Below are 25,931 nucleotides of genomic sequence, written 5' to 3'. Positions count from 1 at the left end.
AAAAATATTAGTTGGCATGAATTTGAAGAGTGTGGCCTTTTGCACACAGCCTGTAAATGTCAACAACAAAAGGAGTGTGTAAAACATCTATATTGTATTGATGGCAGCATACTGTGTATATTTATACTGGCAGTATGGAAAATGATCATTTGGAAATGCTTAAAATGGAAATGATCATTTACTGTGAGGTGAGGTGTGGTTGGGGGTGTGGACAGTGGTTGTGCTTTTGTAACGTTGAGGTATTGACAGCTACACACTGAGGCTTTGAGCCTCAGTCCTGCCCACGTTTTATTCTGTAAAAACTAAATTTTCACTGCTTTTATGACCTTTTAGTGGGGAGAACATAGCTAGGATTTAATGATTTCACAAATCTTTTGAATCCTTTGTCCTCCACAATGCTAAATGGCTGTGAGTCCTCAATCACCATGCTAACCAGGTCTTCATCTATTTGAGATTGTTCTCCTGAGGAAAGACAATAAAGACAAAGCACAAATATAAATATCACACACGGAACGTATTACAGTTGTATAATATTGTTATATCATTTAGTAACATTACTGCATCCTATATTATCATTGCATTTGATGGCTCACCTGGTCTTGCTCCACAATTGGTGTTCCCCTTATTCTCATGCAAAGCTCTGTAGTGCCTAAGCATGGATGAGGTGTTGTTGTTATATCCCAGCTCCCTGGCACACAGCAAACACTTCACCTTGTACAAAAGTAAAGCCGCTTAACATAAATTGTATTGCACCATCATTATTATGAAAATACATCTTCTGTAGAAATTTACATACCTTGTTGGGAGGAATAAAATCAAAATGTTCCCACACAGGGGAGGACATCCTCCTCTTCTTAGCTGGCTCCATTCTCTCCTGACTTTCTCTCCTCACTCTCATAAACCTCCAAACTGTCTCCAAACTCTCACTAACCGCAACTCTCCATCAAACACCTACATTTTGAATGAAGTCTGAGGGGTTTATATTGCTGTCATATCTCGCGACAAAGTTCGAACCACTTCATGAACCAGTCACGTGGTACAGCCGGGCAGCGAGGCTTCGGACGTCATCATTTTCAGCTCTTCCCATAAATGAAGCAAGCCTCGATACGCGCATCGCGGAAACGCCCCCTCAATTACTCGACACAAGCTTCGAAGCCTCGATACAGAACGTCACATCACTAGTGTTTGGTTTAAGTTGAGTTCTTTAGGTTTCCCCAGTTTAGGTTTGTTTGCTCCCCGCTCTGCTCCTCCTGTTTTTGTCACCTTATCACCTCTGTAAATAAACATTCACTCGCACCCCAGCCAGTGCCTGCATTTTGGATCCTTTTCTCAATTCACCACACGACTGCTGCGCAGCCGTGAAAGTGTCTGATGCTAAAATACCACATATGTTCCCTCCTATAACAAAAATTAAAAACTAAGGATTGTTTACAGTATGATATTTTTTATCAGATATGTTCCCATTAGTTTGTGTAGGAATTATTAAACTGCATAGTGACAACCAAAAAACTGGTTCACTCACACCTTAGACCGATGTTGGACAACATGCCTTCCTCTAATGTTAAGTCAGTCTTTGCATTTTTTCCAGGTAACTCCCACAGGCATGACATGATGATTAAAGCTTGGATGTGTAATCTGTCGTGTGTATTATGTGCTCTCCAGCAAGATAAATTCATGTTTTTTATATAGTTTAACAAAACTGTTTGCAACATAGGGTACAGAGGCCTGTTGATTCAAACAGGTTTGTTTAGATGCACCTTTTTTGAGTGCATGTTTTGTATGATAAGTTTTAATCTAAATAAACACTTTAATTAGTAGCTTTAAATAACAGTCATCATACCCTGCAGAATTAGAGACGGAGCAGCCGGGCTATGTAAAAAGCATCCAAAATGCCGAAAAAGATAAAAAGATTGCATACCTGGAAAGTAAGGTCGCTGACCTGGAACAATACTCCAGGATAAACGACGTCATCATCACTGGGCTCCATATTAAACCCCGGTCATACGCTCAGGCGGTGACCGCTGACAGCAACGAGGAACCTGGAGAGCTTGACATTAGCTCCACGGAACAACAGGTGGCTGCTTTCCTGCGGTCCAAAGGGATTGCCCTGGACTGTAACTCTGTCGAAGCATGCCACCCTCTTCCCAGGAGGAACGGCAACATACCGGCTATTATATTAAGGTTTGTAAATCGAAAGCACAAGATTACGCTGCTGAAACAAGGAAGAAAATTAAAAGGATCTAATGTCTTTATCAATGAACATCTAACCAAACACAACGCTGAAATAGCCAAAAAAGCGCGACACCTTAAGAAGCTGGGAAAAATCCAAGGCACTTGGACGACGAACTGCAAAATATTCATTAAACTAAACGGATCACCAGAGGAAGCCAAAGTTCTGACCATTAAAAATATGGCGGATCTCGAAAAATATCAGTGAGCAACACGATCTGGACGGCAAACAAGGTAACAGACAACCACACACTCACTTATGACACACACTGGAAGGAAGAACTCAGATACATCTGGAAGAATCAGCTGCATCAGTCAGACAGTTGCAGAATATGATCAATTGGAACTGAAAACATTTAACTATATGGATCACAATACACACGACTTGGAATATGAAATAGATCCAGACAACAACTTTTTCTCATCTAACAATAACAATTGCTGCTACTATACAAATAAAGACTACAATCAGAGGATTAAAACTGAGAATAAATTATCAATTATCCACTTTAACTGTAGAAGTCTCTATGCTAATTTTAGTCATATCAAAGAATATCTTAACCAGTTTTCACATCCATTTAGTGTCATTGCCTTATCAGAAACTTGGATCAATATGGAAAAAGGAACAGACTTTGAACTGGAGGGTTATGAATTCACATTTATAACTAGGCGAAACAAAGGAGGAGGAGGAGTGGCCTTGTATGTGGACAAATCCTTGAAATTTAATGTGGTGGAAAAGATGACGATGGTGATTGATAATGTACTAGAATGTATTACAGTTGAAATTTGTAAAGAAAAAAGTAAAAATGTAATCATTAGCTGTATATACAGAGCTCCAGGTAGTAGTATTGAGACATTTAAAGACTGGATAGAAGAAACATTTATTGAAATAGCTCGCAAAAAAGTTTTCATTTGTGGAGACTTCAATATTGATTTGCTAAACCCAAATAAACATAAAACCACTGAGGAATTTATAAACACAATGCACTGTATGAATCTATTCCCTAAAATTACTAGACCTACCAGGATTACATCACATTGTGCAACTCTCATAGACAACATTTTTGCAAATGACATTGAAAATAAGACTGTAAGTGGACTCCTGATTAACGACATAAGTGACCATCTTCCAATTTTTACAATCTATGATAGGAATTACAAGATCAATAAAATGGACAGTAAAAAAGAGTACAGACGAGTAAGAACAGAAGAAAGAATGAATGCATTTAAAAAAGATTTATTGAAGGAAAACTGGGGTGAAGTATATCAGGAACAGGACGTTAATAGTGCTTATAATAAATTCCTTAGAATATTTACATTACTGTACAATACCAACTGTCCAATAAAGCAATATAGTAGGAAACAGAAATATATGGACTGTCCATGGATAACAAAAGGTCTGCAAAATGCATGTATAAAGAAAAATGCTCTATACAGAGAGTTCTTAAGAACGAGAACTAAAGATGCTGAAATCAGATACAAAAGATATAAAAATAGGTTAACTAATATACTTAGATTTAGTAAAAAGGAATACTATAAGAAGCAATTAGATATAAATAGAAATAATAATAAAAGATTATGGGAAATCCTGAACAGTGTTATAAAATGTGGGACTGGACAAAAGAACTATCCCAAGTATTTCATTTGTAATGACCATGAAGAATACAATATGGATGTTGTGGCAAATAGTCTCAATGAATTCTTTGTAACTGCTGGACCAAATTTAGCAAGAACAATCACTCATCCTGGGAAAGCACAGGAAAAACCCGTTACACTGATTGACAGAAATCCATATTCTATGTTTCTCACAGCCGTTGATGAAAATGAAGTTCTTGAAATTGTCAAAAAATGTAAAAATCACAAATCTTTGGATTGTAATGATATTGATATGATAGTGGTTAAAAGAGTCATTGAGGCTATTATAAAACCATTTACATACATCTGTAATTTATCATTTCAAACTGGTCGATTTCCAGACAGAATGAAAATAGCAAAAGTTATACCTCTATACAAATCTGGAAACAAACACCATTTCACAAACTACAGGCCTGTCTCTTTACTACCTCAATTCTCAAAAGTTCTTGAAAAACTGTTTAAAAACAGACTGGAAAAATTTATAGATAAACATAAACTACTCACTGAGAGTCAGTACGGATTCAGATCAAGCAGATCAACATCATCGGCACTATTAGATTCAATAGAATACATCACAAATTCCATAGACAAAAAGCAATATGTGGCTGGGTTATTCATAGACTTGACAAAGGCATTTGACACTATAGATCATGATATATTAATAAGAAAACTGGAACGTTATGGTGTCAGAGGGGTAGTTTTAGATTGGGTCCGGAGTTATTTAAGTGACAGAAAGCAGTTTGTGAAAATAAATGGTGGTTGCTCCTTATGTATGGACATTGCTTGTGGTGTACCCCAAGGGTCAGTTTTGGGTCCAAAATTCTTCAACTTGTACATTAACGACATCTGTAAAGTGTCCAAAGTATTAAAAATGGTTCTCTTTGCTGACGATACAAACATTTTTTGCTCTGGTGATGATCTGCAGAATTTATTGGAGGATATGACTAATGAAATAAGTAAAGTGAAGTTCTGGCTTGATAAAAACAAATTATCATTAAATTTGAATAAATCTAAACTTATGTTATTTGGAAATAGTAGTTTAAATACAAATGCAAAGATTCAAATAAATGGTGTTGATATTGAAAGAGTCAGTGAAAATAAATTTCTGGGGGTAATAATAGATGAAAAACTTAACTGGAGAGCTCACGTAAGATATATTCATTCCAAAGTATCACGAAGCATTGCAGTACTAAACAAGGCAAAACAGGTATTTGACAGAACATCACTTCATATTCTCTACTGTTCACTGGTTTCACCATACTTAAGCTATTGTGCAGAGGTCTGGGGCAATAACTATAAAACCACATTACATTCACTTTTTACTCTTCAAAAGAAAGCAATTCGAATCATCCACAATGCAGGTTATAGGGAACATACAAACTCACTATTTTTGCAGTCTGAAATATTGAAAATTGACGATATAGTGAAATTCCAAACAGCACAAATTCTATTCAAAGCAAAAAATAAAGAACTGCCAGGTAATATTCAGAGTATGTTTTTTTTGAAAGAAGGAAGTTATAATTTAAGGGGTTTTTGTAACTTCAAAACAATGAAGGTACGTACTACAAGAAAAGGCTTTTGTGTTTCTGTTCAAGGAGTGAAACTATGGAACAAACTGAATATGGAATTAAAGCAATGTCCAAACATAAAACTGTTCAAAAAGAGTTATAAAAATATGATCTTCTCGATCTATAAAGAAAAGGAAAATATTTAAATTAAGTGAATGTCTCTATTTAAAAACAAACAAACAAAAAATTCATGATGTGATCTTATAGTATATAGTATATCAGAAATCTGTTCACTATTTTTATTACAAATTATATCAGTAAGGAAGCTGACTAAATATTCACTGATAATTTATGGGACAGGGGTGGGATTAAATAAGTGTATACTTCTTCCCACTCCCTTTCAACATGTAAATTAATCAGAATGTTTTTTTTGTATGTAATTTGTATAGTATATTTTTTTTCTCTCATTTCTTTTCTAAATGTACTTGTATATTGTTCACATGTTGAAATAAATTACCAATCAATCAATCAATCAATCAATAAGGGGGCGTGTTCGCAGTCATGTCCAGAGACGCTCCACCACGAGTTACTACTGAGCAGACTCTGGCTCCAAAAGTGGAACATGGCAGCGCCCACAAGCGGGATATTTTGGCTTCATTTTCGCAGAATGGGAGGAAGTGCTGTCAGCATCCAGTCTGGTAATAGAAATGGTTCTAATCTTTACAGTTTCTCAGATTGTAGTTTCTCAGGCAGCTTGTTAACATAATCAGCCCTTCACCTTCTTACCAGAATCATACAGTCTAAAACCTGCACGCCTCATCTGGGTAAGAAAGATGAAGTCATTGTGGAAGGACCTAGAACCTCCATTCCTTCTATCAGTGATTTAATGAAAAGACCTCTGTGTCTATGAGAAAGTCTATTTTATGAATTTGGGCCATACTTTGCCTAAGAAAAGGAGTATGCTCACTGGCTGACATGCAAGCTGTTTCACAGTCATAGCCGTCCTCTTGTCACTGTGGGTTGTTTTGTTTTTTTTAAATCCAAGATAGCAACGGTGACAACATTTGTCTTAAACACTCGTGATCAGACTTCATCAACCAATCATGGTAGTCTTCAGCATCTTTTAAATTGTCTGTGGTCCAAGTATGGTCACTTCTGGCTCTCCTCAGTGTCAAATGAGTGGAAACGAGCAGAAAAAGCAAATGATCACGAGAGCCAATTCTCTCTGACAGATATCATTGATATGAATCAGGTTAGCTTGTTATTAAGATCTAAGGTAGTTATTAAGACCAGAGGTACTTAAATACAGGTTAGATGGTAAACCTGGAGCTGCCACTATTGGCTAGCTGAGGCCCTTACCGGGAATGCAGGTGCACTCTGTCCCTTTAAAGCATTTACAGCCTTCTCCAGGCCGTCCCCTGTAATGCAGTTGGCAGAAATGTCCAGCAGCTGCAGACGAGGCATGGTGAGCGTTGTGGCAATCAGCTCAGGGAGAAGGTCGTCAGACATACGGTTTCCAGAAATTCGCAGCTCCGTGAGGCTGGCCTGAAGTTTTAGGGCACGGAGGAGCGGGCTGAGGGAAGAGGCGGCCAAACCGAGACATTTGGAGTCCTGACACGGAGGAACCCCGGTCCCGAACCTCACATAGCCGGGAGACACGCTTGTTCTCATCTACAGGTAGAAAGAGATGGTACTTCATAACAGAATACAAGAATGCACATGTGTCCGTTTTATAATGCATTTCCTCTGTGTTGCTCACCCACTGCTAGACTTTGACAGGCCTTCTTGTATCGCTCAGGGAGAGGAGGGAGATCCCCACGAGCAAACGTCAGCCAGAACCCACAACACAAACCCATCAGTTATCCTGCACTGGTGCGGGAAAGTGAAGCCAAGGATTCAATCCCAAAAACTGTGATTCCTTCAGTGTCTTCTGGAAGCTGGCTCCAAAAGCAAGTCAGCATCCAGTCTGGTAATAGAAATGGTTCTAATCTTTACAGTTTCTCAGATTGTAGTTTCTCAGGCAGCTTGTTAACATAATCAGCCCTTCACCTTCTTACCAGAATCATACAGTCTAAAACCTGCACGCCTCATCTGGGTAAGAAAGATGAAGTCATTGTGGAAGGACCTAGAACCTCCATTCCTTCTATCAGTGATTTAATGAAAAGACCTCTGTGTCTATGAGAAAGTCTATTTTATGAATTTGGGCCATACTTTGCCTAAGAAAAGGAGTATGCTCACTGGCTGACATGCAAGCTGTTTCACAGTCATAGCTGTCCTCTTGTCACTGTGGGGTTTTTTTTTTTTTTAATCCAACCTCACCTCTTCATTTGTGTGCAGGACGGCCAGTAGCTGGTCCTGCGGGGAGAGCAGAGCGCCTTCTTTCTGCAGAGAGAGACGAGGCAGGAGGCCACATTTCTGGTAGTAACGCTGAGCTGCCTGCTCACACAGCCACGACACAGAGCAGGAGTTGGCCTCACTGGGATGCAGAGCAATGACCGGCGATTAAACAGAAATTAAAAACAAAACAACAACAACAACAAAAAAACACTATACCAATCAGATTGGGATTTATTTTTATGTACTGCTCAAACTTAAAACTTTTCACCGACCTTTGTGGAACTGGGATCAGGAAGACGTCTTCCTGAACCCGGACCCTCATTCTGATTGGTGGAGGAAGTGACGTGGGCATAGGAGCAACCAAAGTTTGAGTTGGAGGCTAGAGTAAACAAAATAAAACATTCAAGCACTGTTAAAACATCTGTATTTAATGTCGTCAACTCTTTGTAGAAAGACAAAGCAGAGTCTGTGGAGGGATCAGAAAGTCTAAACATCAGGAAAGTAAAAGTTTGTCAGGTGATGCTACAAAACACCAAGGTATAACTATATATAAGATCCGAAATGGGCGATGTCATCTTTTACTCCTGGACAAAGCCCACGGCATCCAGGCTGCAGAAATATGTAAAAACAGCTCGCCCGTTTTGATCAGCTCGCGCTCATTTACTTCCACATTCATCACTGTTCAAAATGAATCAGAAATGAAGACACATCATCTTCAAGTTATATCCCCTAGTGACACTGAATTATAGTTATTCTCTCACTGAGTGTGCATTTCCTGAATAATTCATGTGTAGTCTCACTCTGACTATCACCTTTTCACACTTGGAGTGACTTATTCACAATCACTGTGTTGTGTGTATTTCCTTAGTTAGTGTTACTCCATCCGTAACTAACAAACAGCAAAAGAGCATTCCACTTCTGACCTAAGCATGGATAAGGAGAGGTGGGGGCGGTGTGTCTGATCTCCAATCGTCATCATCTGCATCCCCAAGCTGTTCTTTCTCTGAGAGAGGCCTCTACTGGACAGGGAGGAAACTGCAGATCCTGAAAGAAAAAGGGCACAACAAGCTAGAAAAGTGGGAAAAGCACGAAAAAGAAAAACCAAACAAACCCAGTCTAATCTGCAGGCCGTGTCCGAGTTCAAATACTTGTTTTGAATTCCAGCTGCAGAAGATAAGGCAGTTTCCTCTACTCTTGGCCCAGATGAGTGTGGTAAAAAGCAAACTTACAAATCAGATGTCCTTGCAGAGCCTTAACTCCATCCTGTACATCCGATATGGACTGAAGCTGTCTGGTGAGGCTTGCTATGAACACCAGCTGCCTGATAATGTTGATGACCCACTCTTTCTGTGAGCCAGCACAGCCTGTGTGTGTGGAGGGATGTCGGGAAAAAAACAAAACAAAAAAACAAAAAAACAATTAGCCTGAATTAGGACTAGTTGTCATCATTTTTTTTTCACATAGCCACGGTTTTTTCTATGGTCTGTTTTTGGGCCATTAATGTAGTTTGGTAACAGCATTATGCTTAAAAATGTTCATCTTTTACTGTTACCTGTTGTGGATCACAAAGTTTAAAACTACTTAAAAACACACACAAACACAACAAAGTAACTCCACCATGTGTCTATCCGGTCTTTAAGTGATGACGTGATCAATCCTACTTCTGGGCCCAAACTACTCTGCGTTTAATAAGGCTGTTGTGTTTTTAACATGTTTTAATGCTTTGTAACTTGTTCTATTTAATCTCAACAAGCCCCTTACAAAAAGTAAGTGATCACTGTCGGCCTCTCTCAGTTTTTATTACAACTATTCATTTTAAAGCTCAGTTTTTAAAACCTTACCATGTAACTACAGCCCAGGCAATGCAGCAGCACATTAATGACTAACCTGTATGTGGATGGATTATCTCAGTTGTTCTCTTGACTGAAGTTTGGTCCGTTTACAGCATCCTGCCATGCCACTGCATTTGTCCCTAACCATCGGGAAGCTACGGTGGCCCTGAGAGGCCAAACGGACTGCAACTTCAGAAAACACTTGCAAAACATTAACAGTGCAGTGAATCCTGCTTGTTCCGTAATATTCAGGACTGCAAACCGAGCAGCATCACTGACTTTCAGCCTGTTGTGTTTGTGGATATATGACTGACTTTAATTATCCACAAAATCATCAGATTCTCTGTAAGATTAAGGTCGACTATCTGGCGTATAAAGTAAAGGCTTTAAAACAAAGTAAATGCTGAAAGTACAAACATCGCTAATGTCACATAACTTTGCCGGCATGTGGCCAACAGTAATGTTCTAATGTTCCTCATTATTAAACATTAGCACATAAATAAGTGACATATTATTCAGAACTTACTTTTGAAAGTTTACTCTTTGGCCACTCCACTTCTTTGAAGTGTCTCCCAGTCCCAGTGCACTTGTTAGCATGTTTTGGTTCGTGCAACTGGTCCGTCCGGTTATTGTCTCCCCAGAAACATTTCTGTTGTATTTTTTTCCTATTTCCGTTGTGTTGTGTGTGCTTTTGCAGCGTTTTTCTTTTTGCAGCATTTTTCTTTTTGCAAGTGTTTTTCTTTTTGCAGCATTTTTCTTTTTGCAAGTGTTTTTCTTTTTGCAGCATTTTTCTTTTTGCAAGTGTTTTCTGAAGTTGCAGTCCGTTTGGCCTCTCAGGGCCACCGTACCTTTGTTTGGCCTGCTAGAATGGTGCCCGGAGGCCACGCCCCCTCCCGTGACATCACGTTCCAAAGCCCTATAGACAATAACACCAAATTTAAAAGAAAGAAGAAGAAAAAAGAATGTTACTGTTACATTTTGTTATGACATCATTATGATGTCATAGTAGTGAATCTATAAGTAGGGGTAAGAATCCCAAACTTTCAGTCAGTTTATTTGCAACACTCAAGATTGCAGCATTCAAAGGTAAACCTGAGAAACATTTTAAAACAGTTGAACCTTTAACACAGTCACTTCATCAACACTCTAACATGTCTCAGAGTAAACACGGCAAAAGTCAACAAGCTTACGCTGGCTTTACTACAATGGACCACCAAAATCCAGAGCCAAATTCTGAAGAAACACATTTCCAGCTTCCACTCAAGAGGAAGCGAGGCCCGCATTATGCTGCACAGAATTGCAGAAGTCCCGACAGCTGCTCTCCACCAAGGAAAAAGAGACGAATCTGTGAAGAAAAAACTGTGTTGAAAAGACGATACAGTCAGATTTCAAAAGGCAGCAAAAACAACTCTGAGAGCTACTCTCCAGAGAGAAAGAGGATGAGAATAGACACTGAGAAAAAAGAAACAGCAGTGACTCCGAGCATCCAAAAAGGTTCTTCTTCAAGGACTATCCAACTCCAAGTTCAGAAAAAGAACAATATGAACTTGAGTGATACCAAAACCTCTCAAAACACACCAAAAGACAACAAGAGTCCAGAACAAGCAGCAGTGACACAGAGCATCCAGAAAAGTTATGCGCCAAGGACTTTCCAACAACTAGTTGAGAAAATGGACGTTACGACCTCGAGTGATACCATAACCTCTGAAAACACTCCAAAATACAACAAGAGGCCAGAACAAGCAGCAGTGACACAGAGCATCCAGAAAAGTTCTTCGTCAAGGACTATCCAACACGTAGTTGAGAAAATGGACGTTACGACCTCGAGTGATACCATAACCTCTGAAAACACTCCAAAATACAACAAGAGGCCAGAACAAGCAGCAGTGACACAGAGCATCCAGAAAAGTTCTTTGTCAAGGAATATCCGACACGTAGTTGAGAAAATTAACGTTACGACCTCGAGTGATACCATAACCTCTGAAAACACTCCAAAATACAACAAGAGGCCAGAACAAGCAGCAGTGACACAGAGCATCCAGAAAAGTTATGCGCCAAGGACTTTCCAACAACTAGTTGAGAAAATGGACGTTACGACCTCGAGTGATACCATAACCTCTGAAAACACTCCAAAATACAACAAGAGGCCAGAACAAGCAGCAGTGACACAGAGCATCCAGAAAAGTTATGCGCCAAGGACTTTCCAACAACTAGTTGAGAAAATGGACGTTACGACCTCGAGTGATACCATAACCTCTGAAAACACTCCAAAATACAACAAGAGGCCAGAACAAGCAGCAGTGACACAGAGCATCCAGAAAAGTTCTTCGTCAAGGACTATCCAACACGTAGTTGAGAAAATGGACAATATGACCTTGAGTGATACCAAAACCTCTGAAAACACACTGAAAGACAACAAGAGGCCAGAACAAGCAGCAGTGACACAGAGCATCCAGAAAAGTTCTTCGTCAAGGACTATCCAACACGTAGTTGAGAAAATGGACAATATGACCTTGAGTGATACCAAAACCTCTGAAAACACACTGAAAGACAACAAGAGGCCAGAACAATCAGTAGTGACACAGAGCATCCGAAAAAGTTTTCTGCCAAATAATATCCAACACCTAGTTAAAACAATGAACGATATGACCTTGGGTGATACCAAAACATCTGAAAACACACTGAAAGACAACAAGAGGCCAGAACAATCAGTAGTGACACAGAGCATCCAAAAAAGTCCCTGGTCCAGGACTATCCGACTCCCAGGTCAGAAAACAAACGATACGGCCTTGAGCGATACCAACACCTGTGAAAACACACCGAAAAAGAAAGAGAGCCCAGAAGACCAGAGAGAAACAAACGTGTGGATCATTGGGTCCAGTTACATTAGACGAGCCAAGGGTGAAGCAAAAGAGATTTTCGGAGAAAATTTCGGACTTAATACCAAAGTCCAGTGGTTTGGCAAACGAGGAATGCGCTGGGGGGGAGTCCTTCCTTGTTTTTATAAGGAGCTATCCACACAGAGCCCACCTGACATACTGGTAATCCATGCTGGGGGCAATGATTTGGGACTCTTTTCTGCTTATGAACTTTCTTCTGTCATTGAGAAGGAATTGATGCAATTGCACACAGAGTTCCCCTCAATGACAATTGCATATTCATCCATCAATGAGCGTCAAGTGTGGATATATGGAAATCCAGGCGAAATCAATAAGGACAGGAAGACTGTGAATGCCAGCATTAGAAAGGCTGTCGACCGCTTCGATGGAGTGATTATTGAGCATCCGCACATCAGGTTTTTTGACAACTCCATTTTTTTACACAACGGAGTTCGTTTCTCCAAGAAAGGAAATGAACTGTTTCTGACAAGCATCCGCACGGCCATCCAGAAAAGTCTTCAGTCACGTCACTGAAAACTGACTTGAGACATTTCTTTCACAGTCCAGAAAACCATACGTTGTTCATTTTAGGCAATGTGAGCAACATATAGCTAACGTGTGCTCTCTTTTTTCTTTTCCTCTGCCTCTCACCCCCCAACCAGTCATGACAGATGGCTGCCCCTTTCTTAGCCTGGTTCTGTCAAAGGTTTCTCCCTTTTTATAAGGGAGTTTTTCCTTTCCACCGTTGCCCAGCGCTTGCTATTAAAGGAGATCATTCGATTGTTGGGGTTGATAGTTTAGAATCTAAACTAAACTAATAAACATAAAACATCAGGTGAGGGGTTCACATAGCATGGAGCACTACAAAAATTACAAATAAAAACATGTAATTGGTGGCAAATCAAAAATAAAATAAAAAAAATTGAAAAATATCTCTTACTGCTCTGTTTATTTCCTTAAATGAACACTTGTACTTTTTGTCATAGAAGAATAAGAATATTAATATAAATATGAACACCAAGGCGTTCCCAGGCCAGCCGAGAGATATAATCTCTCCAGCCTGTCTTGGGTCTGCCCCGGGGCCAAATGCCTGGTGGCACCCTTGCCTCCATGGGCACCTTAACTCATCACTTTTGGCGCAGAGAATGTATTTTATGAACTAATATTAGTAGGCTGAAGCCTTTTATTTGAGCTGTGATTGTTTTTGTTATTAAGATACATATTAATATGTTTTTTTAAGGATCAAGATGTGGGTTTGTTTTTCCAGCTTTGTTAACAGTTGTTTTTTCAGAGATCAGATGTCCTCACAGGACAACATATACAAAAATATGATTTTACAGAATATGATGCATTGGTGTGGATTAAACAGTGTAATAGTTTTGATATTTACCTTAAAGAGCAGTAACCTTAATCAATATTGCACAGATAGAGAAAATCAGCAAAGTTATTGGCTTTAGTTTTGATATTTTGCCAGTAAAACAGTTTTATGTCTCCTGAGGTCTTTTCATTGTTTTATTGTTTCTTTTGCTAAAGAAAAATATCCCTGCCATTCCTCATTGTTAGCTAATCATGAATCCATCACTGGATCACACCCAATTGCTAGCACAATAATCATGTTTAAGGTTGTGAGCTGGTGTCTGATTTGTGTTTTCGTTAAATTAAGGCATCATCTGCACAAATGAACCACTTCATCAGAAAACAGAAAACTAAGTGTCTGTCATGGTCCTGAGTCTGTGTTGCCTTATGCTTTTGTTCATTCCGAGTATGTATTCTGCTGTGATTTTGCCATTTGTTAGGTTTCTGTTCTTTACCTGCCTGCTCCCACTTCTGTGTTCCCTCTGTCTGTCCTCGGTGTTATTGTGTCTACTTATGAGTCCGCCTGTCAAGTTCAGTGCCCTGTCTGGTTCTCTGTCCTGTTTTATTCTGAAAGTTCATGTTTCATGTCAGTGTGTTCAGTTTTACCACTCCCCTGTCTCGTTAGCCTAATTTCTCCCAGCTGTGTCTCCCTCCTGTGGCCCATTCCCTGATTACTCCCCGTGTATTTAAGCCCTGTGTTTTCCTGTGCTCTCTGTTGCGTCGTCTGTTTAACTCCATGTCCGTCTGCATAATTCTGTGTAACCTGGTGTTCAGTCTGCGTCTCTCCGCCATCTTTCTTTGTGCATTTTGTTCCTCCTCCCGTGCGTGTTTGGTAGTGATGGGCAGATGAAGCTTCATGAAGCACTGAAGCTTTTCATCCAATTGGTTCACTCCAGTGCAAAGCTTCTTGAAGCTTCATTTGCTCTATTAGGACACCTACTGGACGTAAAAATATTAGTTGGCATGAATTTGAAGAGTGTGGCCTTTTGCACACAGCCTGTAAATGTCAACAACAAAAGGAGTGTGTAAAACATCTATATTGTATTGATGGCAGCATACTGTGTATATTTATACTGGCAGTATGGAAAATGATCATTTGGAAATGCTTAAAATGGAAATGATCATTTACTGTGAGGTGAGGTGTGGTTGGGGGTGTGGACAGTGGTTGTGCTTTTGTAACGTTGAGGTATTGACAGCTACACACTGAGGCTTTGAGCCTCAGTCCTGCCCACGTTTTATTCTGTAAAAACTAAATTTTCACTGCTTTTATGACCTTTTAGTGGGGAGAACATAGCTAGGATTTAATGATTTCACAAATCTTTTGAATCCTTTGTCCTCCACAATGCTAAATGGCTGTGAGTCCTCAATCACCATGCTAACCAGGTCTTCATCTATTTGAGATTGTTCTCCTGAGGAAAGACAATAAAGACAAAGCACAAATATAAATATCACACACGGAACGTATTACAGTTGTATAATATTGTTATATCATTTAGTAACATTACTGCATCCTATATTATCATTGCATTTGATGGCTCACCTGGTCTTGCTCCACAATTGGTGTTCCCCTTATTCTCATGCAAAGCTCTGTAGTGCCTAAGCATGGATGAGGTGTTGTTGTTATATCCCAGCTCCCTGGCACACAGCAAACACTTCACCTTGTACAAAAGTAAAGCCGCTTAACATAAATTGTATTGCACCATCATTATTATGAAAATACATCTTCTGTAGAAATTTACATACCTTGTTGGGAGGAATAAAATCAAAATGTTCCCACACAGGGGAGGACATCCTCCTCTTCTTAGCTGGCTCCATTCTCTCCTGACTTTCTCTCCTCACTCTCATAAACCTCCAAACTGTCTCCAAACTCTCACTAACCGCAACTCTCCATCAAACACCTACATTTTGAATGAAGTCTGAGGGGTTTATATTGCTGTCATATCTCGCGACAAAGTTCGAACCACTTCATGAACCAGTCACGTGGTACAGCCGGGCAGCGAGGCTTCGGACGTCATCATTTTCAGCTCTTCCCATAAATGAAGCAAGCCTCGATACGCGCATCGCGGAAACGCCCCCTCAATTACTCGACACAAGCTTCGAAGCCTCGATACAGAACGTCACATCACTAGTGTTTGGTTTAAGTTGAGTTCTTTAGGTTTCCCCAGTTTAGGTTTGTTTGCTCCCCGCTCTGCTCCTCCTGTTTTTGTCACCTTATCACCTCTGTAAATAAACATTCACTCGCACCCCAGCCAGTGCCTGCATTTTGGATCCTTTTCTCAATTCACCACACGACTGCTGCGCAGCCGTGAAAGTGTCTGATGCTAAAATACCACATATGTTCCCTCCTATAACAAAAATTAAAAACTAAGGATTGTTTACAGTATGATATTTTTTATCAGATATGTTCCCATTAGTTTGTGTAGGAATTATTAAACTGCATAGTGACAACCAAAAAACTGGTTCACTCACACCTTAGACCGATGTTGGACAACATGCCTTCCTCTAATGTTAAGTCAGTCTTTGCATTTTTTCCAGGTAACTCCCACAGGCATGACATGATGATTAAAGCTTGGATGTGTAATCTGTCGTGTGTATTATGTGCTCTCCAGCAAGATAAATTCATGTTTTTTATATAGTTTAACAAAACTGTTTGCAACATAGGGTACAGAGGCCTGTTGATTCAAACAGGTTTGTTTAGATGCACCTTTTTTGAGTGCATGTTTTGTATGATAAGTTTTAATCTAAATAAACACTTTAATTAGTAGCTTTAAATAACAGTCATCATACCCTGCAGAATTAGAGACGGAGCAGCCGGGCTATGTAAAAAGCATCCAAAATGCCGAAAAAGATAAAAAGATTGCATACCTGGAAAGTAAGGTCGCTGACCTGGAACAATACTCCAGGATAAACGACGTCATCATCACTGGGCTCCATATTAAACCCCGGTCATACGCTCAGGCGGTGACCGCTGACAGCAACGAGGAACCTGGAGAGCTTGACATTAGCTCCACGGAACAACAGGTGGCTGCTTTCCTGCGGTCCAAAGGGATTGCCCTGGACTGTAACTCTGTCGAAGCATGCCACCCTCTTCCCAGGAGGAACGGCAACATACCGGCTATTATATTAAGGTTTGTAAATCGAAAGCACAAGATTACGCTGCTGAAACAAGGAAGAAAATTAAAAGGATCTAATGTCTTTATCAATGAACATCTAACCAAACACAACGCTGAAATAGCCAAAAAAGCGCGACACCTTAAGAAGCTGGGAAAAATCCAAGGCACTTGGACGACGAACTGCAAAATATTCATTAAACTAAACGGATCACCAGAGGAAGCCAAAGTTCTGACCATTAAAAATATGGCGGATCTCGAAAAATATCAGTGAGCAACACGATCTGGACGGCAAACAAGGTAACAGACAACCACACACTCACTTATGACACACACTGGAAGGAAGAACTCAGATACATCTGGAAGAATCAGCTGCATCAGTCAGACAGTTGCAGAATATGATCAATTGGAACTGAAAACATTTAACTATATGGATCACAATACACACGACTTGGAATATGAAATAGATCCAGACAACAACTTTTTCTCATCTAACAATAACAATTGCTGCTACTATACAAATAAAGACTACAATCAGAGGATTAAAACTGAGAATAAATTATCAATTATCCACTTTAACTGTAGAAGTCTCTATGCTAATTTTAGTCATATCAAAGAATATCTTAACCAGTTTTCACATCCATTTAGTGTCATTGCCTTATCAGAAACTTGGATCAATATGGAAAAAGGAACAGACTTTGAACTGGAGGGTTATGAATTCACATTTATAACTAGGCGAAACAAAGGAGGAGGAGGAGTGGCCTTGTATGTGGACAAATCCTTGAAATTTAATGTGGTGGAAAAGATGACGATGGTGATTGATAATGTACTAGAATGTATTACAGTTGAAATTTGTAAAGAAAAAAGTAAAAATGTAATCATTAGCTGTATATACAGAGCTCCAGGTAGTAGTATTGAGACATTTAAAGACTGGATAGAAGAAACATTTATTGAAATAGCTCGCAAAAAAGTTTTCATTTGTGGAGACTTCAATATTGATTTGCTAAACCCAAATAAACATAAAACCACTGAGGAATTTATAAACACAATGCACTGTATGAATCTATTCCCTAAAATTACTAGACCTACCAGGATTACATCACATTGTGCAACTCTCATAGACAACATTTTTGCAAATGACATTGAAAATAAGACTGTAAGTGGACTCCTGATTAACGACATAAGTGACCATCTTCCAATTTTTACAATCTATGATAGGAATTACAAGATCAATAAAATGGACAGTAAAAAAGAGTACAGACGAGTAAGAACAGAAGAAAGAATGAATGCATTTAAAAAAGATTTATTGAAGGAAAACTGGGGTGAAGTATATCAGGAACAGGACGTTAATAGTGCTTATAATAAATTCCTTAGAATATTTACATTACTGTACAATACCAACTGTCCAATAAAGCAATATAGTAGGAAACAGAAATATATGGACTGTCCATGGATAACAAAAGGTCTGCAAAATGCATGTATAAAGAAAAATGCTCTATACAGAGAGTTCTTAAGAACGAGAACTAAAGATGCTGAAATCAGATACAAAAGATATAAAAATAGGTTAACTAATATACTTAGATTTAGTAAAAAGGAATACTATAAGAAGCAATTAGATATAAATAGAAATAATAATAAAAGATTATGGGAAATCCTGAACAGTGTTATAAAATGTGGGACTGGACAAAAGAACTATCCCAAGTATTTCATTTGTAATGACCATGAAGAATACAATATGGATGTTGTGGCAAATAGTCTCAATGAATTCTTTGTAACTGCTGGACCAAATTTAGCAAGAACAATCACTCATCCTGGGAAAGCACAGGAAAAACCCGATACACTGATTGACAGAAATCCATATTCTATGTTTCTCACAGCCGTTGATGAAAATGAAGTTCTTGAAATTGTCAAAAAATGTAAAAATCACAAATCTTTGGATTGTAATGATATTGATATGATAGTGGTTAAAAGAGTCATTGAGGCTATTATAAAACCATTTACATACATCTGTAATTTATCATTTCAAACTGGTCGATTTCCAGACAGAATGAAAATAGCAAAAGTTATACCTCTATACAAATCTGGAAACAAACACCATTTCACAAACTACAGGCCTGTCTCTTTACTACCTCAATTCTCAAAAGTTCTTGAAAAACTGTTTAAAAACAGACTGGAAAAATTTATAGATAAACATAAACTACTCACTGAGAGTCAGTACGGATTCAGATCAAGCAGATCAACATCATCGGCACTATTAGATTCAATAGAATACATCACAAATTCCATAGACAAAAAGCAATATGTGGCTGGGTTATTCATAGACTTGACAAAGGCATTTGACACTATAGATCATGATATATTAATAAGAAAACTGGAACGTTATGGTGTCAGAGGGGTAGTTTTAGATTGGGTCCGGAGTTATTTAAGTGACAGAAAGCAGTTTGTGAAAATAAATGGTGGTTGCTCCTTATGTATGGACATTGCTTGTGGTGTACCCCAAGGGTCAGTTTTGGGTCCAAAATTCTTCAACTTGTACATTAACGACATCTGTAAAGTGTCCAAAGTATTAAAAATGGTTCTCTTTGCTGACGATACAAACATTTTTTGCTCTGGTGATGATCTGCAGAATTTATTGGAGGATATGACTAATGAAATAAGTAAAGTGAAGTTCTGGCTTGATAAAAACAAATTATCATTAAATTTGAATAAATCTAAACTTATGTTATTTGGAAATAGTAGTTTAAATACAAATGCAAAGATTCAAATAAATGGTGTTGATATTGAAAGAGTCAGTGAAAATAAATTTCTGGGGGTAATAATAGATGAAAAACTTAACTGGAGAGCTCACGTAAGATATATTCATTCCAAAGTATCACGAAGCATTGCAGTACTAAACAAGGCAAAACAGGTATTCGACAGAACATCACTTCATATTCTCTACTGTTCACTGGTTTCACCATACTTAAGCTATTGTGCAGAGGTCTGGGGCAATAACTATAAAACCACATTACATTCACTTTTTACTCTTCAAAAGAAAGCAATTCGAATCATCCACAATGCAGGTTATAGGGAACATACAAACTCACTATTTTTGCAGTCTGAAATATTGAAAATTGACGATATAGTGAAATTCCAAACAGCACAAATTCTATTCAAAGCAAAAAATAAAGAACTGCCAGGTAATATTCAGAGTATGTTTTTTTTGAAAGAAGGAAGTTATAATTTAAGGGGTTTTTGTAACTTCAAAACAATGAAGGTACGTACTACAAGAAAAGGCTTTTGTGTTTCTGTTCAAGGAGTGAAACTATGGAACAAACTGAATATGGAATTAAAGCAATGTCCAAACATAAAACTGTTCAAAAAGAGTTATAAAAATATGATCTTCTCGATCTATAAAGAAAAGGAAAATATTTAAATTAAGTGAATGTCTCTATTTAAAAACAAACAAACAAAAAATTCATGATGTGATATTATAGTATATAGTATATCAGAAATCTGTTCACTATTTTTATTACAAATTATATCAGTAAGGAAGCTGACTAAATATTCACTGATAATTTATGGGACAGGGGTGGGATTAAATAAGTGTATACTTCTTCCCACTCCCTTTCAACATGTAAATTAATCAGAATGTTTTTTTTGTATGTAATTTGTATAGTATATTTTTTTTCTCTCATTTCTTTTCTAAATGTACTTGTATATTGTTCACATGTTGAAATAAATTACCAATCAATCAATCAATCAATAAGGGGGCGTGTTCGCAGTCATGTCCAGAGACGCTCCACCACGAGTTACTACTGAGCAGACTCTGGCTCCAAAAGTGGAACATGGCAGCGCCCACAAGCGGGATATTTTGGCTTCATTTTCGCAGAATGGGAGGAAGTGCTGTCAGCATCCAGTCTGGTAATAGAAATGGTTCTAATCTTTACAGTTTCTCAGATTGTAGTTTCTCAGGCAGCTTGTTAACATAATCAGCCCTTCACCTTCTTACCAGAATCATACAGTCTAAAACCTGCACGCCTCATCTGGGTAAGAAAGATGAAGTCATTGTGGAAGGACCTAGAACCTCCATTCCTTCTATCAGTGATTTAATGAAAAGACCTCTGTGTCTATGAGAAAGTCTATTTTATGAATTTGGGCCATACTTTGCCTAAGAAAAGGAGTATGCTCACTGGCTGACATGCAAGCTGTTTCACAGTCATAGCTGTCCTCTTGTCACTGTGGGGTTTTTTTTTTTTTTTTAATCCAACCTCACCTCTTCATTTGTGTGCAGGACGGCCAGTAGCTGGTCCTGCGGGGAGAGCAGAGCGCCTTCTTTCTGCAGAGAGAGACGAGGCAGGAGGCCACATTTCTGGTAGTAACGCTGAGCTGCCTGCTCACACAGCCACGACACAGAGCAGGAGTTGGCCTCACTGGGATGCAGAGCAATGACCGGCGATTAAACAGAAATTAAAAACAAAACAACAACAACAACAACAAAAAAACACTATACCAATCAGATTGGGATTTATTTTTATGTACTGCTCAAACTTAAAACTTTTCACCGACCTTTGTGGAACTGGGATCAGGAAGACGTCTTCCTGAACCCGGACCCTCATTCTGATTGGTGGAGGAAGTGACGTGGGCATAGGAGCAACCAAAGTTTGAGTTGGAGGCTAGAGTAAACAAAATAAAACATTCAAGCACTGTTAAAACATCTGTATTTAATGTCGTCAACTCTTTGTAGAAAGACAAAGCAGAGTCTGTGGAGGGATCAGAAAGTCTAAACATCAGGAAAGTAAAAGTTTGTCAGGTGATGCTACAAAACACCAAGGTATAACTATATATAAGATCCGAAATGGGCGATGTCATCTTTTACTCCTGGACAAAGCCCACGGCATCCAGGCTGCAGAAATATGTAAAAACAGCTCGCCCGTTTTGATCAGCTCGCGCTCATTTACTTCCACATTCATCACTGTTCAAAATGAATCAGAAATGAAGACACATCATCTTCAAGTTATATCCCCTAGTGACACTGAATTATAGTTATTCTCTCACTGAGTGTGCATTTCCTGAATAATTCATGTGTAGTCTCACTCTGACTATCACCTTTTCACACTTGGAGTGACTTATTCACAATCACTGTGTTGTGTGTATTTCCTTAGTTAGTGTTACTCCATCCGTAACTAACAAACAGCAAAAGAGCATTCCACTTCTGACCTAAGCATGGATAAGGAGAGGTGGGGGCGGTGTGTCTGATCTCCAATCGTCATCATCTGCATCCCCAAGCTGTTCTTTCTCTGAGAGAGGCCTCTACTGGACAGGGAGGAAACTGCAGATCCTGAAAGAAAAAGGGCACAACAAGCTAGAAAAGTGGGAAAAGCACGAAAAAGAAAAACCAAACAAACCCAGTCTAATCTGCAGGCCGTGTCCGAGTTCAAATACTTGTTTTGAATTCCAGCTGCAGAAGATAAGGCAGTTTCCTCTACTCTTGGCCCAGATGAGTGTGGTAAAAAGCAAACTTACAAATCAGATGTCCTTGCAGAGCCTTAACTCCATCCTGTACATCCGATATGGACTGAAGCTGTCTGGTGAGGCTTGCTATGAACACCAGCTGCCTGATAATGTTGATGACCCACTCTTTCTGTGAGCCAGCACAGCCTGTGTGTGTGGAGGGATGTCGGAAAAAAACAAAACAAAAAAACAAAAAAACAATTAGCCTGAATTAGGACTAGTTGTCATCATTTTTTTTCACATAGCCACGGTTTTTTCTATGGTCTGTTTTTGGGCCATTAATGTAGTTTGGTAACAGCATTATGCTTAAAAATGTTCATCTTTTACTGTTACCTGTTGTGGATCACAAAGTTTAAAACTACTTAAAAACACACACAAACACAACAAAGTAACTCCACCATGTGTCTATCCGGTCTTTAAGTGATGACGTGATCAATCCTACTTCTGGGCCCAAACTACTCTGCGTTTAATGAGGCTGTTGTGTTTTTAACATGTTTTAATGCTTTGTAACTTGTTCTATTTAATCTCAACAAGTCCCTTACAAAAAGTAAGTGATCACTGTCGGCCTCTCTCAGTTTTTATTACAACTATTCATTTTAAAGCTCAGTTTTTAAAACCTTACCATGTAACTACAGCCCAGGCAATGCAGCAGCACATTAATGACTAACCTGTATGTGGATGGATTATCTCAGTTGTTCTCTTGACTGAAGTTTGGTCCGTTTACAGCATCCTGCCATGCCACTGCATTTGTCCCTAACCATCGGGAACCCTCACCTTAATTCTTATCCAGTGGAAAAAAGTTCCCCTTCATCACTGTGTTAATGTTATGCTAACATAGCTGTTTCGCTAGTCACATAGCACATCACTATATACCAGCAAGCCAAACTTCAGTAACCCTACAAACATCACTGCTGCTTACTTTCCTGTCTTCATGTATGTCAGAAGTGATAGCAGAGCTGTGCCTTTTAATTTGTTTTAGAAATCCCTCAGTCAGAACCTGGTATATTATATTTAGACGGAAACTAGTGAGCTAACTCTCTGCTAACTTCTAACTTCAGACAGATTTTTAACTCTCAGTGATCATTTGACTTTGGGACCTGCAGTGTAGTTTGAGTCCAGACACGCTAATGACCAGACTTAAAGACCAAATTTCGGGTCACTTTTGCTGGTCCCAAGCCCCAATAAAGAAGCTAGCTTGAAGCTTGACATAAAAAACAATAATTGCTAAGAAAAGTGTAATTTGTAGTTCTAAATATATTCTAAATGCATTTAGATCGTTTTTACTCACTTTATGTCTCTTCCACGATGTTACGTCTCTCTCCTATGTTGGTTACAATTACATAAGCACTTAGCAGGACAGTGGAAAAACCCAGGGCCACAGTGATACTGAGAATTCCACGGTGTTCACTGTCTTCAGCAACCTTACAAGGGCCGGTTGAACGGCTACAGTCTTATCATACACGTGCAGTGTTCCTACAAGCCATAAGGTTACCTTGAGTGAGGAAGATGATGATTGAATGTCCGTCTGAGTCCATAGGTTGAGGTGCAAGCACATTTCTCCCATTCTCCACAGAGGGCAGTGGCGCATAGGTGTGACGTCACTAACACTTAAGTTGCCTTAGAGTGATAGCAGAAAATTGTGAGCGTTACACTTGTATGCGGCTTGACGTAGGCACACATTGGCAGGGATGTGGTTGGAACGGCTGACTAGATAAGGCCTGGTGTCCAGCTAATGAAAAAGAGCCGAAAATTGGGGTGCGGCTGCGCAGGTGTGCACTTTAAATATAGCACTTTTGCCCTGTCATTCCGGGCCGCCGAGTGGCTCATGGGAACGTGACAGGCCCTATGGCAGAGATTGAGGACAGAGGGCAGTGGTTCGAATCCCATGCGGACCATATGCTGGGGACACAAAAAAAAAAAAAAAAAATCCCTGGCTCTGAAATTCACTTGCTACGCTTGCTAGAAGCCTACAGGCGAGCCTACAGAATGGGCTCTCTCTGCCTTTTTTTTTTTTTTACCCCTGTCTCAAAATCTCTTCCATCAATCAATATTGGTTGTTATGGTTGCTATGGACGCCAAACACACCATGCATTGTCGCTTTCTCAATCTCTTCTTCATGTCCGAACAAACGCTCAATTTTGCCTTCATTAACACAAATTATACATCAAAATGTAGGTATTTTTCTTGCCTTTAACAAAATGGCACTGTCATTATTGTAGGAGTTGCCGTTTTCTCGCAAATGGCCTCGAAGCAACACAGTTAAAAAATGTCCACATTCAAAGTCTATGGAGACTTGAGTGAAAATGACAGCTGAAATTCTGTAACAGAGGCGTTTTCAACTCCTCATATCTCCTAGATGTATTTTTCTTTAGAGACCTGAAAACCGCCTTGATTTTTTTTTCCCTTTTTTATTAAAGCCTGCTGATTGTTACAGTGAAAGAATGATGTCGACAGTCCGTGTACTTTTGGAGTTACAGAACATTTTGTAAGACGAAGAAACGGCAGTTTTCACCTCTCAGTTGTGGTAAACGCTTGAAATATATTATAGGGCAGGCCGCGGCGTAGAGAACGCGCTTTGGGAGCGAGAGACCCAGGTTGAAATCTAGCCAGTGGCAGTATCTAATATCCTTCCCTAATTCACTTTATAATTACAAATTCTCAACACTTGAACATTCCCACGTGTGTTCTGATCAAAACAGTGCAAGAATGAGCTCTTTAGCTTTTGATTTACAACTTATCCACATTTCTTTGCGGACACTCCTGCATGTCACAAATACATTGCACAAAGCGCATCTGTGGCTGTGTACCATTCGTGGTGCGTTGGCTCCCTCTACTGGTACGCGCCTCATTCAAATGTCGCCACACATTTAAAATTGCAGGGTGTCTTTACACTGTCATAGCTCCTAGATAGATTTCTTCAGAGCTGAAAATCGCTGTGATTATTCACCATAGCCTGCTTTGTCTTACAGTGAAAGAACGATGTCAACGTATAGCATCGTTGGTTACTTTAATTATGTTTGTTTTTTTAAATCAAATCCTACAAAACAGGACCATTGTGACACAAAACCTCTCACACACTAACACAAACTCTTTATACAGATACAGAGCTTTACATGTATAAATAAGGCAGACAAAAATGCATAAAACACAAGCTATCCACAGACTGTCGGTGGACGCCATGTCACTTTATTTTGTTTTTATCTTGTTTCTTTTTGGTGTAGCCTCATTAAACAAAATGTTTATAAAAATGACCACTTTTATTATGAATTATTAGGAAATTAATAATTCATTATTAATTATTTATTATGAACACACCTGCCACCCTCAAGTAGAGGTGGCAGAGAAAGTGTCCGTGTGACTGAGTCCTGTCCCAGCTCTGCTTCAAGGTCTGTCGGTCCAGCTTGTTGAGGGTCTGAGAGCAAAGACGGATATCCTGGACCAGCTCTGACAAACTGTCCAGGTCTTGACTCTCCCAGGGGCCAGAGACCTGACAACCTGCAGGTTAAGCAACAAAGAATCATTTTATTTCATATCCATAATTTCCATTTTCCC

The 25,931-nt window shown here is 39.1% G+C and overlaps 3 protein-coding genes across 3 annotated transcripts; all 3 read left to right on the top strand.

Annotated features, from left to right (window-relative positions):
- The first annotated feature begins 1,533 nt into the window (after positions 1-1,533).
- Positions 1,534-3,803, top strand: LOC147305221 (uncharacterized). Its single transcript, XM_086277974.1, has 2 exons — positions 1,534-1,588; positions 1,848-3,803. Exons 1-2 carry the CDS (start codon positions 1,534-1,536, stop codon positions 2,435-2,437), a joined length of 645 nt encoding a protein of 214 aa, XP_086134100.1. The 3' UTR covers positions 2,438-3,803.
- Positions 3,804-10,212: 6,409 nt separating this feature from the next.
- Positions 10,213-13,337, top strand: LOC147305220 (uncharacterized). The gene has a single exon (XM_086278529.1). The coding sequence runs from the start codon at positions 10,693-10,695 to the stop codon at positions 12,952-12,954; it is 2,262 nt and encodes a 753-aa protein (XP_086134655.1). The 5' UTR covers positions 10,213-10,692; the 3' UTR covers positions 12,955-13,337.
- Positions 13,338-16,256: 2,919 nt separating this feature from the next.
- On the top strand, positions 16,257-18,526 carry LOC147305219 (uncharacterized). Its single transcript, XM_086277973.1, has 2 exons — positions 16,257-16,311; positions 16,571-18,526. The coding sequence occupies exons 1-2, from the start codon at positions 16,257-16,259 to the stop codon at positions 17,158-17,160; spliced, it is 645 nt and encodes a 214-aa protein (XP_086134099.1). The 3' UTR covers positions 17,161-18,526.
- Positions 18,527-25,931: the final 7,405 nt, after the last annotated feature.

The sequence above is a fragment of the Aulonocara sp. 'chitande type north' Nkhata Bay genome, linkage group LG20 (assembly GCF_057382095.1).
Source record: "Aulonocara sp. 'chitande type north' Nkhata Bay isolate Kocher_YH1m ecotype deep benthic linkage group LG20, A_spYH_male_GT1.1, whole genome shotgun sequence".
NCBI lineage: Eukaryota > Metazoa > Chordata > Actinopteri > Cichliformes > Cichlidae > Aulonocara > Aulonocara sp. 'chitande type north' Nkhata Bay.
This window is presented reverse-complemented; position numbering and strand designations above follow the sequence as displayed.